Raw genomic sequence first — 19,993 nt, 5'->3', positions numbered from 1 at the left:
AAAATCATTAGCTTCAATAGGCTAAAAAACCACCAAATAAGAGCTCTATTAGGAAATAAAATTCTTTGTTTTATGCTATCAACCCAAAAGAGATTGATGACTGGAAATGGAAGAACTAAAAATAGTCAGCTTCTAATTAAATTCAAGGCAACCCACGATATGCTAGAATGAGCTTCAAGCAAATGAAGAAACTGAAATATGACTAACATATCACACCCCTGCAATATTATTATTTATCAAAAAGATAAAAGGGAAAAAAATTGAATAAGATTGGTTTTCTATGCTTCGTGATCTTAATTTTTGTCATTCATAAAAAATTGGCCATTGGTTTAAAAGAAAAAATCTCCAACCCAAGATACCCTCAACTTTAAGACTACCCTATGTTCATAACACCAAGAAACGACTACCACTACTAGGTTTTTTTTTTTTTTTTTGTCAAGACCAACTCTGACTTGTACACTTACGTTTTTCACCAGCTTTCTCATTTTGCGTTTCAATCAACACAGTAATGAATGAACTACTTACCAGACATTTATTTGCACAAAACACGTTGAAATAGATTTTCACTTTGTTTGTGATGAAGTTGCCAATCAAATCTTGATGTCCACTTCACATCCACAAAAGGCCAAGTTGTTGATAGCCTAACAATCTAAAGGGTTTCTAAAAGATCATTTTCTCCATTAATGAGACAATTAATGTTCAGCTGGCATTTTGATTTTCAAAGATAAATACCTGAATTATTTTGGGGAACACTTGTGGGTACGAATTGGAAAAAACATAATATTTGATACATTGGGCAAAAATAGGGGAACATTAATACCAATAGCATTCTCAAAGAACTGTTCCAACAAAAAAAGATGCTTAAGGATAACGAAAGGAAATTTAAACGCTAAAAGAATATAAAGAACTGCAAAATATATCTCATCGGTACCCAAATTGCAACTCTTGCTGAAGAATTTTCACCCCATAGACTTCCTGGGAACATAAGTAACTTCATCAAAAACTACCCATTAAAGTTAGCACATTAACACACTCATTCCTAAGTTGAAAAAGAAAATAAAATAAAAGAGACGTACTTTTGGGTTTGGAATGATTTCCATCTTAAGTGCATTAGCTTATACAAGCCTTTTGATGGCCTACAAGTCCACCCATCTGCACAACAGAGGGTATAGTTACTGCAGTTATAAGAAAGGGTATGGTAACAACTTGGTTACAGAACATGGTTCTCTAATAATACAACAGTAAGTAAAATTAGACTAAATACATGATCCAAAAAGAGAGAACTACAATAGTAACCACCAACTCAAAATCCTTAAACAAAAATATTAAACTTGGAGGAAAAAACAAAATAAGTCAGTATCTGACTTTAAGATATATAATATTTCATAGAGCATAGTCTTCGGAGTTTAGCCCGATGGGAGTATCAATACCAATTTATGTTACAGTCCCAGCAAGCTATAGTGCTGATATAGTGAACTACCTAGGAAACCAACATCTCTCTACCCTGAGCCGGCAAACTAAACGAGGCAGGGAGGCCGAAGATATTTGAGGCACCAAAAGCTTCAGATTTCCTTAAATAATAACTTCCATCAAGAGGTGGCTGATTGGTCAGCAATTATTCCTAATGCAAACCCTATATCAACTGGGCTGAGGCTGTCATGCGACAACAATGAATGAACACAACCCCACTGTAGCTTCCTGTTGTCCTTTCCCTTAGTGATAATCTCAGGAGCAAGATCAATCAGCAGGAGGAAGAATTCGACCATTACATCAGAGTTCAGGTACCAAACGATTACTACTTTCATACATTTAGGGATGTAAGAGATCTTACTTGTTATGATTATAGAACAATTTTATTGTCTCGGACACTCAGACAAAGATTAATTACGGTAGTATTTTTCTTTTGATGGTTAAGTTGGACTAGAACCCCATGACCTCAAAGTTGCTATGCAATGTGTCAAACCAACTTAGCTATGAGTCTAAGCCTAGTTACGGTAGTATTAGCTTTTAAATTGCTGTTTTAACTCACTAAACCAAAGTTTTTATATATAAAAATTGATTTTTTTAGTGGCGGATACATTAATCCGCTGCTATGTTAAATTTAAAAAAAAAGATAACTCACTAAATCGAAAAAAACTTGATTTTTTTTAGTGGCGGATACATTAATCTGCTGCTATATTCAATTTTTAAAAAAAATTGATAAAGAGAACTCACTAAACCAAAGTTTTTAAATAAAAAAAAATTGATTTTTTTTAGTGGCGGATACATTAATCCGTTGCTATATTAAATTTAAAAAAATTGATAGATTTTTTTTAGTGGCAGATACATTAATCCACTACTATATTCAATTTAAAAAAAAAAAAATTGATAAGGATAACTCACTAAACCGAAGTTTTTAAATAAAAAAATTGATTTATTTAGTGACGGATACATTAATCCACTGCTATATTACATTTTTAAAAAGTTGATAAGGAGAACACACTAAACCGAAGTTTTTATATAAAAAAAAAAATTGATTTTTTTAGTGGCGGATACATTAATCCGCTGCTATATTAAATTTTTAAAAAGTTGATAAAGAGAACACACTAAACCAAAGTTTTTGTATATAAAAAAATTGATTTTTTTAGTGGCGGATACATTAATCCGCTGCTGTATTAAATTTAAAAAAAAAAAAAAAAAAAAAAAAAAAAAAAAAAAAACTCACTAAACCGAAAAAATAAACTTGATTTTTTTTAGTGGCGGTAATCCGCTGTTATATGTAATTTAAAAAAAAAAATTTGATAAAGAGAACTCACTAAACCAAAGTTTTTAAATAAATAAATAATTGATTTTTTTAGTGGTGGATACATTAATCCGTTGCTATATTAAACTTAAAAAAATTGATAGATTTTTTTTAGTGGCAGATACATTAATCCGTTACTATATTCAATTTTTTTTTAAAAAATTGATAAAGAGAACTTACTAAACCGAAGTTTTTAAATAAAAAAATTGATTTTTTTTAGTGATGGATACATTAGCCCATTGCTATATTCAATTTAAAAAATTGATAAAGATGACTCACTAAGCTGAACTTTTGAATTAAAATAATGATTTTTTTAGTGGCGGATATATTTTTCCGTTGCTATATGCACTAAATAAGCACAAAAGTATTTAGGGTGAATGTGTGGGTCCCTATAGCGGCGGATACAATTATTCGCTGCCAAAAATGTACCTATAGAGGCGGATGCTATTATCCGCTGTTATAAACCACCGCTGTACATCAAAAATATTGTAGTGAGGACTCAAGAGTGTTAGATGGGTGTTGAAACTCTTTTACTATAGAGGTTTTGTTTTTGTATACCTCAATAACTCAAATCCCTTTGATGTGAGAATCTCTTTCTCGATAACATGTTGGGGGCATCGGTGTGGTATCTGCCAAACGCTTTTCACGCTCAAGTTAGAACTAAAGTTGCAGATAGTAATAGTTAATAGCTTTCACTATCTCCCTTGTGATTTATAAGTCAACATCTTTCCTTAGTTACCCCTTTAGTCACGTCACCTCTTTTCATTATTCAGGAGGGGGTTCAAAATTATCATGTACTTATCCTCTTTTTAAATCCACGGGCTCGTTAATGGAAAGTTTCCATAGTAAAAAGTGATTCTTTTACGAAAAGATGAGATTGACATGATCAATCACTTTAATATTCTCGGGATACTTTTCCTTATTTAAACTCAAAGATAACAAGACACCTTGTCCCATTACCTTGCCTTGGTCTGGTCCACCCCTCCTTGGCTGGGATGGACAGATACTCAACTTAGCTCAATTACTCCATCTTGGGTAGAGCCGAGGAATTCCTTAGCCACCATATATCTGAGCAATGTCGGATCCTGTGTTACTTGGCCACCAAACGACTCTCAGATTCTGACATCTTTTACCTTATAAATTTACCAATGTAAGCATTATAGTGGGTTTTATAAATATGAAATGGATGGAGGTCATTCTCATTTTTTGCTTGATATAACCTACTCCTCTTGAGAGTTTTCTTTAATAAAAGTACAAAAATTAGAAGAGTTAATGAAAAATATAATTGTTGACACGAACAGACTAGTACAAAACCATATTGGCAAAATTAAGGATTTTTTTATTTTTTTTATTTTTGTTATTAACATTCTTAAGATGGAAACTATTAGTAGCTACATGTAAAATATTAAGTCGAACTCCAACATGAAAAATATGAAAAGAAAGATGTTGTTTTCTACAGTTTTTTATCTTATCTTTTTATATGAAAGTCTTGGTTTAGATTAAGAGAAATGTTGCCAAGGAAGTAAGATGAGTAGCTCCCATGTTTGTATAGCATGTCTGCTCTATATATTATGCGGGAGCTCAAAACGATTTTATGGAGTAGTGTTTCCTTGATAGCCAGCAGGGAAAATGGTAGAGTGACCAATCCTTCGTGTATTCAATATGGGTTGATTTTGATGTTGCAAATACTTGAAGGATGGGAAGAGCCAAATATACATCCCCCATGATTGCCATGTCCTCAACCTCTACAACAATTAGATTGTGTTTTATGAGTATATATATCATTATAATGGGCGGAGCCAGGATTTTCTTGTAGTGGGGGCAAACTATGGTTAGTTGTATAGTTGAAGAACTTGAATGGTGGGAAAATTATTTGTGCTGAAAAATACAATTGAAGGGAGGTGAGGGTGGGGGGGCAAATGGGGATAGAGGTCAGGGAGTGAGGACAAATGGAGCATGTAATTAGTTAAAATTATAGGGGTGTCTCAAAGTTCTGTGGGGGTAATTGCCCCCACCAGCTCCTTACTAGCTCCACCCCTGATCATCATCGATCATGGTTGTTGGTGAGTTAAAACCCATTTTTAGGTATTGAGAGGGTAGTATTCGGACATACAATGAATGGGTGACAAACATTCCTTTTTACACATGCAGTAGAAGTCCATGGTAATAAGCAACCAAAAGTTCTTGTTAATTAGTGGTGAACAACATCAACTACAAATCATTTATAATCCTCCATCAAATCAGTGAGAATACGTGACTTTACCATATGTCTTAATGAAGTGGTTGATGCAACCAACAAACAATAAAAGCAATTTCAACTAACAGCAATTGGGAAAGGAGTCTAGTCCTTATCATCATAAAAGAGAGTTGAATGGGTCATTCTAAAAGGGATGAATTTTTTTATAAAAAAATAAATTTCGAGTTAGCTTATCTATAGAAGGTTAAAAACATTTATAAACTTAAGGGGCAAGTTCTACACCCATGGCACCTTTTTCCTTTCTTAGTTTCTTTTAATTACTTTCAGATTCTATACTTCTTTTGATTTGTTGTTGAGTGCAGATTTTTTGGGCTGCATCAGAGTGGTATCAGAGCATGGTGACAGAATGAGGACATCAGACACAGGGAGTTGAGAATCCTCCAAGGAAAGCAGCTTTCGAAAATCTGCAAAATCAAAATTGAGAACTTGAAGTAGAAATTGGCAAATTGATGCGACTACTAAAGATGTGAAGACTTTCATATGATGATGATGATGATTTGGATGATACAGAAACTTCTTCAGAAGGCCCTAACCATCTCCGTGCTCCTCGTGATGAGTTGGGTTATCAAAATTTTAAAGGTCGGGAAAATAATAGCGTTGGAGAACGAATGAACAACTATTAAATTGAATTTCCCTGAATTCCAAGGGGATATTCATCTAGAGGCATTCCTAAATTGGGTCAATTTAGTTGATCTTTTTTTTTTTTTTTTATTATTGAAAGGATGTTCTAAAAAATAAGAAGGTAAAACTTGTCGTTATAGGCCTACGAGGATTTGCTTCTTCTTGGTGGGATCAAATCCAAGCAATATAGATCAAGAAAGGAAAAAAAACTTGAATGCCCTCGTGGGAAAAGATGAAGATTAGACTATGCGAAATTTTTTTCCCCCAGATTATGACCAGACTCTTTTCAACGAATACCAAAATCTCCAACAAAGTGATCGTACTTTGCAAGAATACACCGAAGAGTTTTATCACTTACAAACATGCAACACCTTTAAGAAAGCGATAAACGAGTAGTGGCTCATTATCATAGCTATCTCCATATACCTATTCGGGACGAGATTTCTCTTAACGAATTTTGAAAGTACATGATGCCTATCGATTAGCGATGCAAGCAAATATATATGCTGGAAAAAAAAAGGAATAACTCACTGTACTTCAACTATGCTCTACAATCAATCACAGGAAGTCGTTCAATAAGTCAAATCCAACTGTCAACTTGTTCCACCCCTCCTAGGATGTTGCAAAAAGAAACTAAGAGGAGAACTATTAGTGCAATTTCACCTGTTACTCGAGGTGGACATCATGTCGAGAATTCCAACCCATCTGCTCGACCATATCCTTTCAATTGCTACAACTATAGAGAACCCGGACATAGATCCAATGAGTGTTCATTATAAAAGAATACATTACTCATCACCAAAGAATGAAGCATAGGATTGTAAATACGATCAATTTCTTGAAGAACATGAAGAGGAATAAGTAGACGAGGAATAAGAGTTTGTCATTAAATCTATAGATGCTTAGACGTTCATTATCTGACGTATTCTAACAGCTCTTTGAATCCTTACTCATGAAGATTGGTTGTGAACCAATGTTTTTCGAACATACTGTTTAACTGGTGGAAAAGCATGCAATGAGATCATTGATGATGATAATTGTGAAAATATTGTCTTGTGAGAAATGATAAATAAGCTTCAACTATACACAAAAGAAAAAAAAATTATACTGGATTAAGTGGTTCAAGAAGGGGAATTAAGGGACCGTGACTAAGTGATGCCTTGTTCCCTTCTACATTTGTTCCTATGAAGACAAGGTTTGGTGCGTTATGGTTCCCATAGATGTGTGTCACTACGTCATATTTCACAAAAAACGACGGGCCAAAGCCGTCGTTTTTTAAGAAAAATGACGGCCCCCGCCGTCGCAAGAGCAGTTGTAAATAACGAAGTTGTTTTTGGTGAACGACGGTTGGCACGCGTCAACAAAGTGGTCTAAAAAACGACGGTCATAGTCTGTCAAACAAAAACGACGGCTCAAACCCGTCATTTTTTTGTCGATTTTAAATTAAATTAGTTGATATTAACGACGGCTTAAAGCCGTCGTTTTTTTGTCATTTTTTTTTTTTTTTTTTTTTTTTTTTAAATATTTTAGCCAGTATTGTTTGTTATTTTTATTATTTTTCACCTAAAAAGAAAATGACAATTTTCATTGGGCAGAAAATTAAAATCTAACAAAATAAATAAATACACCAAAAAAATAAAATTTTACATTTTTCAAATGGAAACCATATTCATTCAAATTTTACATGTGCAATCATAGTCCAACATGCCCCGTTTTCATGGCATCGATTTTAATATACATCCCAATGTTTAAAGAAGTTTTTCAAAAAATATCTTCTACCAACTTCACTTCACTTGTAGAAATCAAAGCCAACATATGTCTTTCTCGGTCCTTCACTTGTAGAAGGGTCATTAGCAATCATTCTATTGATGGCCTCCTGCAAAATAAATAATAATTAAGAAATATAAAGAATAACAACTATTTAAAAAAAAAACAAAACAAATCCCTTTTGATTTGTTTCTCAACATGATTAGAGAAGACCCACAAAAAACCAAAACCAATTGAACTAATTAAATCACATAAAGTTATTCATGAACAACAACAATCAGGTAAGGACTAATCTCATCCCAAAAGACAGGATACTTCATAGTGGATGGGGTGGCAAGAGAATTCACATTGGACATCTCAGCTAATAGTTTCCAAAGACTAGTGCTCTGATACCATGTCAACCAATGAACTACTCCAAAAGACCGATCTTTTGGTGAAGGGGAGAACTATGAATATAAAAGGGTCACGGGGATTAACTGGGGTATGACACACCCGAGAGTGGGGGACAATATACACTCCACAGTAGGGAAAGGATAAAGAACATTAGCTAACAAATACAAGTATTTATTGGTTAAACACACAAAGATAACAACCGCATGCAAAATATGATTAATGTTTATACCTGTAACTCCTTTACTTTCTCTGCTTTTTGGTCAGGCTTGGCTCAGCAACAACACTCTCAATCTCAATCCCAACCTCCTTAGCAATGGAATGTGTTGTGCCCCAATTGTCACCTGTCACCATAATGCTCCTCACATTCATGGACTTGAGAATGGATATAACATCTCGAGCACCCGGTTTTAATGGATCGGATATGGCTATTACTCCAACTACCTGCCCATCAACCAAATAACCTGAAAATATGAAATATTAATTATTGTTCAAGACTTGAAACAAAATAATACATCGACCAAATAAGAAAGAGAGGAAAAAGTTATATTCTTACCAGAGGCACAAAATACTTCGAGATACGATCAGCAAACTTCTGCACAGGAGCTTTGGCCATCTGTGCAGATTCGACAAGTCGAACAATCTGTGACAGAGCACTCTCAGAGCCAACTCTTGTAACCTGAACATGTAACACCCCGTTCTCATTCAAAGTCCCTCCTATCACCGTATCTCCTTTCCTTTTTGCCACTAGTCGGGCTTCTCCTGTTATCCAACTGGTGTGAGGAGAGGTGTAAGCCTCAAGGCTGAAGGCAGTACTAAGTGTAAGCCTTATTTAGAAGGCAAAACAATTCTACAAATCATGAAAAATCCAAAGAAATTAAATGTACACCCATGAACAACGTACACCCATGAACAATGTAGCTTGGATCTGTGATTTATTTCAATGCAAATCTCAAGGCATCACATCTCAAAGCTTAGAGATTTGCACCTAAGAAAACAGAAAAAATGAAAAATTCACATATTCAATAATCTCTAACCTAAGACCTTTGACCATGGCTGCTTCTCCAATAATGGTGCACTAAAGAAAGAAAACAAAACCACATTAACTTTTTGATGGTGATGACTCGCAATTCGTTGGATAGAAAGAAGATTCGTGGATCGAACTTTACCGTCGATTCAATGCTGACAAATAGCTGCACAACCACTCAGATTGACTCTTCCAATCCAATGGTTGAGAATGAAATAGCTCTTCGTTATTATTTCGTGTCAGCAGCACTGAATACTTTCTCAAAGCCTTTTTCCAGCACCTACTCTTTTTCCAAAAAGAGTTGCCACCATTAGTATCACTCAATCAGCCACTCCTACCACTAATTTCATTTATTTTTGCTCATCCGTTAGTGTTTCCTTCTTTGCCAATGCACAAAAAGCCACTCCTACCACTAATCCTAATATTTAAAAAGCTACCTATCTACAAGAAGCCTCATCCTCCAATTTATAAAAAGTCAATTCTACCCATCCCTAAACTAAGATCCCTTTTAAAAAACCTCTTCCACCTTAAACCACAATAATGGTTACTAGATGCAACAAATCAACAAAAAACAACCAACAACATTTTCCAACAGAAAAGAGCAGACAAGAAGAAACAAACATATAAGGGGAAAGAAAACAGAATAACATATAAGAAGAATATGCAAAGGTGAATATGCTTTAAGTCAGGTACATATACGAATCCGTATCCAAATTAAAAAAAATTCAGATATAGACATGAATATGCTCATATTCAACCTATTTTTAGTCCTATTTTAAATTCATACCGATGACATATCCCTTATTGATTAATAGTAGAAGACTTGATGCCCTCCTCCTCATCACCATACTCGTAACCACCACCGCCATCTTTTTCTTAATCATCTCATCTTCATCGTCAACATCGTCATCATCATCATAAATAAGATAACTAGTTTTGAGAAAAAATCAAGGATTTTTAGGTCATTTATTATTATTTTATAAGAGGAGTGAGGTGAAGAGGTGCGTCACAAATTTGAAAATGTCGTATTAAATCAAATAAGAGGAGTGAGGTCAAGAGGTGCGTCACAAGAAAAATATACTGAAATTGACTTGGTGACAACTAAATTGAATTGGAAAAAAGCTAAGTAGTCTCTTACGAATTTTCACAAACGGTTAGTGCACATTAGTTTGGAGGAAAGACGTTTGTAGGAAACACTCCAAAATCAGACAAAAAATTAACAAATAGAAATGCAGATTTTAATACCAATCTTCACAAAAACGTATAGAGGTATGAATCAAATCAACAAAAAAAAAAACCAGAGAGAGAAGAAAATCTAGGATTTCTCAAGCTCAATGGAGAGAGAGAGAGAGAGAGAGAACTACCTGCAAAGCTTTTGCCGGAGAAGATGGTGTCGAACTTCGCTTGATTTCGTAATCCCTTTGGATTGCTGAAGACTCTCTGTTGGGATCGAGAGAGAGACGATTGTAAATCCGAAACGCTAAATCGCGAAAGAGAATATTGTGAGCGGAGATCGAAAATAAAAAAGCTTAGAATCGTGAGAGAAGAAATCGAATCGAGTCTGAGATTTGGGATTCTAGGATTTTATGGAGAAGAAATTTCGAATCGGCTGTTGTTGAGGTTTGAGTCTGAAATTTAATGGATATAAATAATACTGCCACCATAATTTTTTTTAACGCCACACCAATTGGTGTAGCATTAGTAAAAGTGCGTGCGACAATAGTAACTCTCTTAGGTATTTAATGACGGATTAAGTTGGTTGTTAATAATCGACAATTATAAATGTCGTTAAGGGTTAAACAACTAACAAAAGCCGTCGTTAATAAACAACTGCTTTAGTCCGTCGTTTTTTCCGACTTATTTAGTCGTTTTTTCTTATTTGTGACGTAGTGTGTCACTTATTGCTGGCATGACTAAGACATTCGATCTACACACCATACATGATGGGTGTGAAAATACCTACACCTCTACACTTCATGGGAAAAAGATCATACTTGTACTACTTAAAGAGGAATCACACTAGAAATCAATATAATAGATGGTTCTAACTTACTCACTACAACGACGAAAGGATTTTTATTCTAGTTGGGATAAGTTCAACACCACCAACATCTGTTCCCAAAGAGCTAGAGGCTATGATCTAGAAGACTTACCACCAAGCTTACCTCTGATGCGGGAAATTCAACATCATATTGAACCCATCCCATGATCAAGCCTTCCGAATCAAGCAGATTACATGATGAGTTACGATGCCAAGTATCTGAGCTTACGCAAAAAAGTCTTAATTTGGGAAAACATGAGTACATGTTCTCTTCCGCCTTATTCACACCGAAGAAAGATGGATCATGAAGGATGTGCATTAATAGCAGGGCTATCAACAAAATCACAATAAAATACCGATTGTGGATTCTAATTTTAAATGACATGATAAACATGTTATCAAGATCACATATTTTCTCTAAGATTGATCTTTGGAGTAGCTATCACCAAATCTGAATTTGATCAAGTAATGAACGGAAGACTGCATTCAAAACTATAGTAAAGGTTTGTTCGAATGGTTAGTAATACCATTTGGTTTCTCTAATGTACCAAGCATGTTGAAACCTAGAGGATCACCAAGATCATCTACGTTGAGTAGTCTCTATACTACAATCAAAACAATCATTTGTCAACTTAAATAAATGTACATTCCTAACAAATAATTTAATATTTTTGGGCTTTGTGGTATCTTCAAAGGGTATCCAAGTTGATCCCGAGAAGGTGAAAGCTATCCTGGAGTGACCAACGCCTAGAAATATAGGTGAAGTCTGAAGCTCTCATGGACTTACCACGTTTTATAGGCTTTTCATTAGAAATTCAGTTCCCTAGTGGCTCCTATAATAAATTGGATGAAGGAATGAACATTTATTTGGACATCTGAAGCTCAAAACAACTTTGATCATCTCAAAGAAAAGAAGAGTTCGACCCCATTGCTCACTACGTCAAACTTTGACAAAGTTTTTGATGTTGAGTGTGATGCTTTACATGTTGGAATTAGTGTTGTAGCTAGCCAAAAAGGAACACAAGTTGCATTTTTCAACGAGAAGTTAAATGATACCCAAAAATGATGCTAGCATAGGACGTCGAATTTGATGTAATTGTTCAAGCACTTTGATATTGGAGCCATTACTTGATCCAACGAGAATTAATCTTGTATCTGAATCATGAGTCTTTAAGGTTCATTAATAGCTACAAAATCAATATACGACATGCCAAGTGGATCTCTTTCTTACAAGAGTATACTTTTGTTTCATGCCACAAAACAAGAAGTCAAAAACGTGTGGCCAATGCTTTGAGTAGAAAGGCTATCAAGTTAAGGATAGTGCGACCAGAAGTTATTGAATTTGATGTACTTAAAGACTTTCATGATAAAGATGAATTTTTCAAAACGCATTGGGAAGATACAAAGCAATGACATACAACAAAGTATATTTTACAATCGAGATTTCTTTTCAAAGGAAATTAGTTATGTATTTCTGAAAGTTCTCTACATCACACTATCATTGTTGAACTACTTACAAAAGGTTTAGTTGGTCATTTTGATCATGACAAGACCTTAACACTTATCGAGGACAAGTATTACTGGTCAAAGCATCGCCGAGATGTTATACGATTCATTGAAAGGTGACGAATATGTAAAATTTCTAAGAGAATGCATAAAACACAAGATTGTATACACCTTTACCAGTTTTAAAAGCCCCATAGTAGATGTCAACATGGCTTTTGTACTTGGTTTGCCTCGTACCCAATGTAGAGTTGACTCGATCATGGTGATAGTTGATTGATTCTCAAAAATTGCCCACTTCGTGGCTTGTAAAAAGGTCATGGATATGGGTTATATTGTGTATCTATACTTTAAGGAGATTGTCTTATTGCATGGCGCCCAAAAACAATCACTTCAGATCGAGATACCAAATTCACGAGTTACTTCTGGTAAATGTTATGTAAAACTAGGAAGTGGTTTGTAGTTATCTACTGCATATCACCCACAAACAAAGATGACTAATTGAAACCTTGATAATTATTTGAGAAGTATTACAATTGATCATTTGAAACAATGGGATCTTGCGCTACCTCAAGCTGAATTTGCTTACAATACTTTGATTAATAGATCTGCAGGCAAATCACCTTTTGAGATTGTGTATGGATGAATACCAAATAATGTTCTTGACCCAATTGCACTACCAACTATGAAGTGGGTGTGTGGGGGGTGCAGTGGTCCTTGTCGATAACATCAAGAAGCTTTATAATGAGATTCGAAAAAGGTTAGAGTGAAAAAAATTGAAATATAAAGCAATTGCTGATCTATATCTAAGACAAAAGATCTTTCAAGAGGGTGACTTGGTCATGGCTAATTTGCATAAAGAGAGGTTTTCAATGAGGACATACAACAAGCTAAAATATAAGAAGATTGGACCGTATAGAATTCTTCAAAAACTTAATGATAAAGGTTATCATATTGAACTTGTTTCGTAAAGAAATTTGGTAACGTGTTAAATGTCTCAAATTTATACACTTATCATGGGGAAAGACAATGGATTAGAAGATTATCGGTGCGCAAATTCGTTTCAAGAATTCCAATACAAATGGAGTCTTCTTCAAATAGATATGCTTATGTTTTAGGTTTTAAAGTCCGTGCAAGAATGTTATAGGTTGGGAATTCTTTAAATTTTATCTAATTATTAGTCTTCTTATTCTATCTAAAAGGGAGCTGAATGGATCATTGTAAAAGGGGTGAATTTTTTTTATTATAAAGAAATAAAATTTGAGTTGGCTTATCTACATAAGGTTAAAAACCTTTGTAAATTTACTGGGCAAGGTCTACACTAAAGTAACCTTTTTTTACTTTCTTAATTTCTCTTAATTACTTCCTTCGTAAATTTGAGTGTAGATTTTTGGAGCTGTATCTATGGACTATGGGTGGCAAACATTCCTCGTTTAATTTACATGCAGTAGAAAGTTCATATATAGACATAATCAACCAAAGGTTTTTGTTAATTAGTGGTCGACTACAGCTCAATTATAATCCTTCGTCAAATAAAAAATAATCATCAATCAAGTGGTTGATGCAACCAACAAATGATAGATTCAAATCGACAAATAAAAACAATTGCAATTAATGAGAATCCGACAATAACCATTTGACAAAAAAATATTAGAAAGCAATTATTAACCAATCCAAGGACATGTTACATTAAGCTTTCAAAAGAAAACAAATTCTTTATTCGATGAATAATCCCTATAATCCCACGCTAGCTAGATCATAAATTTGAAACTATAAATGTAAACTAAAATAAACCAATTTTCTAATATAAAAAAAAAAAAAAAAAGTGTTTTTTTTTAATTTTGGTAGCTTGTCCAAAATACTTCAAGACTGTCCAAGTCCTTCTCTAGTTGGAATGTATGTTTCCAATCTCTCCAATGTCGACCAGAATCTAGATTTACTGTTATAAAAAACAAAAAAACATTGATAAGCTGATGAACTAATGAAATGGTGCCACATGAATGGAAATAAACGTGAAATTCACTCAGAAATTTTCTCCGCAATTTTTGCACCACTAGTCAATCATCTTTTTTTATTATTTAAGTATACGTGGCATTGTGTTATTTGTTTATTAGCGAAACACCCATTTTTCTTAACATCAAATATTTATTCTGTTGACTGGCTTCATCTTTCTTAAGTCTTGCTAACGAGGCAAGTCGTCTTCTCCTAGCATATGTTGACTACGTTTTGGGCACAATAAGGGAAAGTTCCATTTTCTTCTTTGGAGTCAGACTTTGAAGCAGCGAGGCAGCTTCAAAATTTTGGAGGAACCCTCGCGTTTTATATTAATTTCACGCCCCTAGATTTTTGTCAATATTTGGAATAACTCCTTGAAATGCCACGTGTAATTCAAAGGAGAGGATTTTACCGAATTTTTTTTAAGTAGAATTGCCGTTTCAAAGTTTTCTTAAGATTACCTATTCCATGGACTGGGCTTGGCCCAATGTCACTTATTCCATGGATGCAATTTTTATGTGGTTTGCTATTTAGCCTATTAGAGACCTACTGCTCTCTCTGTCTCTATTTTAGCAAGTCTTTTGAGTTGTTTTATTTTAGGAGTTCTGTTGTCTTAGGAGTTGTGATTAGGGAAGTTTCCAAGTCCTATTTTAGTTGGCTTCCTTTATAGTTGGTTTCTTGTGATTTATGTAAGAACCGTCATAAAATGATTCCCCCACGTGACATACTCAAAATACTCACCTGATGTAGGGTGTACTAGAACCATTGATTTTCTTTCATCGGGATACACAACTGCACAGATTTATGGGGATGTGTATCCCAATGCATAAAGTCTATTGTTTTGGCACACCCCAGCTAGGTGAGTATGCCATATGGGGGAGTCATTCAATCATTACTCTTTATGTAAAGAGCCGTGATAAGCTAACTCTTCCACATGACATACTCAATCGACTCCTCTGATGTGGGGTATGCTAAAATCATAGATTTCCTTTCATCGGGATACACAATTGCACAGATTTATGCAAATGTACGGTTGTGTATCCCAAGGCATAAAGTCTATGATTCTGGTACACCCCACGTCAAAGGAGTCAATTGAGTATGCCACGTGGGGGAGTCATATTATCACCACTCTTATGTAAAACTAATCATTTCAACTTGTATGAGTGTGTTAAGTACTTTAGATCACCATTCCTCTCATTGAGTGGGCATAAGGAACAAAAAGGGTTTATACGTAACTTAAAACATTGATATAAAAAAAACTACCACTGAATTTTCACTGAAAGACATAAAAATGAAAGACATTTTGGAACTTATGCAAGTATGGTAGTGCTGGCTTTGTAATTTTTAGCATAGTCAAGGGAACCTGGGCCAAGACCAGCAAAAGCTTGCCCTATAAATAAGGCTGAACCCCAAGCCCAGCCCAAAACTTGGATTATGAAGCAAGTGCCCGGCGGCGTGCTTGAGTTAACTAGTTCAAATATTCAGCCCAAGCACCTAGAATCTATTGACTAATATAAATCAGAGCTCTAATCATTCTCGAATACGGAGAAACTCCCTTATCTCTCATCTGTGGATATAGGCCTACCTGAATAACATAAATATTATGTTTCTTGATTGTTTTCTTTTCTTGTTTGTTTCATCATATATATTATTAATCTAGGGATCTGCATTCACAGTTAGTAAACGACGAAAGGTCCAACATATTTGAGAAGAGATCTCTAAAAGAAGCCTCCCGCCCAGCCCATCGATAGATTTGAGCTTTGTTGGATGGAGATGATATTTGTAAATAGGCAACATTCAAATGAATAAAGTCCAAAGACAGTTTGGCCCACTTCGAAAAACCCATTTCATGGTTTTTAAAATGGGCCCACAGATTAAGAAGACAAAATGGTGAACATGCACAGAAGAAGGGCAGCGAGTCCCAAACTCATCTGTTGCATCCATAAAGAATTAGCACTACTAATGGACTTGGTTAGGCCTGATGTAGCAGGACTTGGCAGCATATTTTTAAATGTAGGCTAAAGCCCAAATTTCAATCTTCAAGCCCATATGATTATTGGACGAGGCTTACAACATATTGAGGAGAAATCTCAGTAGGCCCTAACCTGATTGTAGCCAGGCTTTTGAAGCTTGTGTTTTGCTCCCTAGCCCAACCAAAGCTGACATACCGAAATGTAGGGCTGGCAATGGATTGGTTCGGTATCGGATCAGTACACTCCAATACCAATCCCAAAAAAATTAAACATGTATCTGATCCAATCCAAACGGCTAAGTGAATATGTGAACCAAATCTGATCTGTTTCATTTCATCATTAATCCGAAACCAATCCAATCTGAACACATGCCTTATTTTCAAATTATCAATGTCCAAAAATTAAAAAATATAAAATCATATAAACTTTTAAAAAATCTACTTTCCAACTATAAATATAGAGGGAAACCAAAAAGACTAAAACGTTTTATCTATATGAAATTAAGAATAAAAAAAATATTAAAATATGTTCAGATCTGATTGAGATAGATCCTCCGATCCGAAATTGTTTCGGATATAAGATTCTAATCCGAAAATCCGATTTTTCATATTTTTTGGATCGGATTGGACTGATTTGGACATCGGGAATATTTTGGATCATTGCCAGCCTTACAGAAACATCAGCATTAGTAGGGCTGTTTTGTGGGACTGGCCCAGCCCGAGAGTGAAGAAAATTAGACTTCCATCCGACTCTGTAGAAATATAATTTTTTCTACATGACGGTCCCCTCCTTGACAAATGAAGCAGTTGTTGAAGGTGGCCGAAGAACATGTTCGAGTCATCATGGAATGTATTTTTTTTAAATATGTTTAGGGAAACAAACAATGCCACGGAATATTTCTTCCTAATCGATTAATCAGGTCGTTGTCTGCCTAGCCTAACCCCAATTTTCTTTACAAAAAATAATTAAATGATATGGTGTCATGACATACGAGACTTCTTTTCTTTCTAACATAACAAGATAGATTAGCAATGTGGGCTGTATTGCCTATTATATATGATCACCTCTTGGGCCCAAACGAGAGTCCAACACCCATGGTTTTGGCTTGGCGTCAGTGAATACTGAAGACTCAACCAAATAACTAAACGTGTCAAAATAGGTCAATGTTGACATCCCTAACCCAGACCCGACCCATTTAATAATCGTGCTAGATGGTTTGACATTATTGTGACCCAAACCCAATTATGACTGATCCAAGCCTACTAATTTTGTATCATTTTCAAGTCGTGTTAAGGTTGCCACCCCTAACTAATCTATATTATAGTTTCAATAGTTATAATTTTTTTCTTATTAGAAGATAGAATGATGATAATCTGATTACCCCACGTGGCACACTCAATCGACTCTCCTGACATGACAAGTTTGGGAACCATGGATCTGTATGTCCTAGGATACAAAACTGCACTTCCTCATAAAGATGTGTATCTTCAGGCATACAGGTCTACGGTTCCCGAACTTTCTATGTTAGGAGAGTCGATTGAGTGTGCCACGTGACTCTAGAATATTTGACGCTCACTTAGCAAAAGAAGTGCATTGTATTTATCATAGATAGTAAATATTCAAATCACTAAAGATCGATTCGAATTTTTCTACAAGCCAATGTGATGGACAACAAAAATTGATAATCTCACCAAAATAGCCTTGGAGACTGAGATGACTCGCCCGAGTTCTAAAATCATCTTCCAGCCCCTCCAAAGGTTTCTTTGTATCATTCTACCCCTTTTTTTTCGCATGTGCCATATAACACACGTGTGTATAGAAGTCGCCAAAATACTGTATATGATTTTGATAACAGACAAAATGATATTGTTATATATGCTTCATTGCAATATTAATATTACATATTTTATATTAAATTATTTACCTAACTCAAAATCATAAATATTCTATAATTTGATCAAATTTTCAACGGGACTTGTCGTTTAAGCTTTGATAACTACACTTTAACAGCTCTCAAACAGAAAGCCTAAGTTGGAACTAATTTATTAACCTAACCCTCTTAAACAAACTCCTTAAATTAACACTATCTGCTTTGTTTGTATTATGTTGACGTCCATCTTAATTAGTTAATTATGCACATTTCCCTTATTAACAATATTAATGTAGTTGACACTTCAAGATGACCACAATTTGATCGAAGACCAACAAATAAATTATAAAGATTAGAACAAATTTTAGACAAGTGGATTGCATATCTCATGTAATTATGTTAATTAATCTCATTTAAGCGTCTCTTTCATATGAGTTCAATCTTTTCTAATTTATTTTGGTCGATAAGCTTGTAATGGAATAATGACCTCAACTCTACGGCCCATGTATAGTAGTCATAGTTGGCAGTGTTTTAAAATGCTGAGGCACGAGACGTTATGTAGTAAAATTTTAAAATAAAATATTACAAAGGAAAAACAGATATGCTTTTATCTCCCATCACACATGTACGTACTTCCAGATCAACTATTTGATTAATGTTGTTAGAAAAAATAAAATAAAATAAAATTAGAGATCTTATGTGATTCATTATTGGGAGATATAATTCGAAATAGGAAAATGCTTTACTGCCTGCATTGGACATTGGGTCTATGATTGAGTTGACCTGGTAATGCATAGAGAACCGTTGATTTTCTAACTTATATCTCGAGGAAATATAATATTGTTATCTGTGCACTGTCAAGTCAACTTAGTGTTGGACCCAATGTCAAACGCAAGCAGTGTAGCACGATTCTTCCAAATATCACATATAGTATAATTGAATCATAAGTCCTATAAGAAAAAAAAAAGGGTAACTTATCAAGATAGAGTACAATCAAGCTAAAACGATAAGAGATCTTAAGGGGATTGAAACATCTTAACAATTATATTCATAGAACCTAAAAGCATAAATTAATTAGTTTACATATTTGATTCATTCAATTTTTATCAGAGAAACTCTGAGATTACCGAGATGTTAAAAATTTCGATAAATCTCTCAAAAATATTAATAGAATAGGTATGCACGTACACTCTGTTGCCGAGGGGAATGCACCTTTCGAGAAATGCTTTGAGCCATTTTACTTGCAAGTCGAGGTTTACACCTCACATCATTTTTTAAACACTAATTATGATTGGTAAGCATCTTGAATCAACTAATGATTTGACTGATTCAAGATACCATTGCTAGGCCTGCTAAACTTTTGTTTTACGAGTTTTTTATTTGCATGGATTAGACGACATGTCGATGCAATAAGCCCTAATTGAGCCATGTTATTTGTATTTTTATGTCAATCAAATATATATATATATATATATATATATATATATATATATATATATATATATATATATATATATATGTGATGTGTAACTGTCAAGGTGCACTAATGTCCAAAGAATAGTTCCAAATTTGTTATTCATTCAAGTTTTTAGCTTATAAACTCCCTTTATTTATTGTATTTGTTATGGTCATCTGTAAAGTCATGGGCACTAGCAATAGTGGTTGACTTGGGTCAATAGATAAGTCTAATAACATAAAATACTAAGTGTATTTTTATAGGTCTAAATTACCCTATACAATTAGAGTTAACAATCAATTATGAGATAG

General features: G+C 34.4%; 1 protein-coding gene across 1 annotated transcript; it reads right to left on the bottom strand.

Moving 5' to 3' along the window:
• Window positions 1–7,283: 7,283 nt before the first annotated feature.
• LOC147394470 (uncharacterized) lies at window positions 7,284–11,204 on the bottom strand. Its single transcript, XM_086453307.1, has 7 exons — window positions 11,010–11,204; window positions 10,839–10,863; window positions 10,209–10,372; window positions 8,987–9,129; window positions 8,374–8,590; window positions 8,050–8,261; window positions 7,284–7,536 (listed from the first exon to the last, which is right to left on the bottom strand). The coding sequence occupies exons 1-6, from the start codon at window positions 11,202–11,204 to the stop codon at window positions 8,061–8,063; spliced, it is 945 nt and encodes a 314-aa protein (XP_086309433.1). The 3' UTR covers window positions 7,284–7,536; window positions 8,050–8,060.
• Between the last annotated feature and the right edge of the window lie 8,789 nt (window positions 11,205–19,993).

Source organism: Akebia trifoliata, chromosome 9, assembly GCF_017979445.1.
Source record: "Akebia trifoliata isolate Shusen 1 chromosome 9, ASM1797944v1, whole genome shotgun sequence".
In the NCBI taxonomy this organism is placed as follows: domain Eukaryota; kingdom Viridiplantae; phylum Streptophyta; class Magnoliopsida; order Ranunculales; family Lardizabalaceae; genus Akebia; species Akebia trifoliata.
Note: the sequence above shows the minus strand (reverse complement) of the source record. Positions and strands in the feature narration are given on the sequence as shown.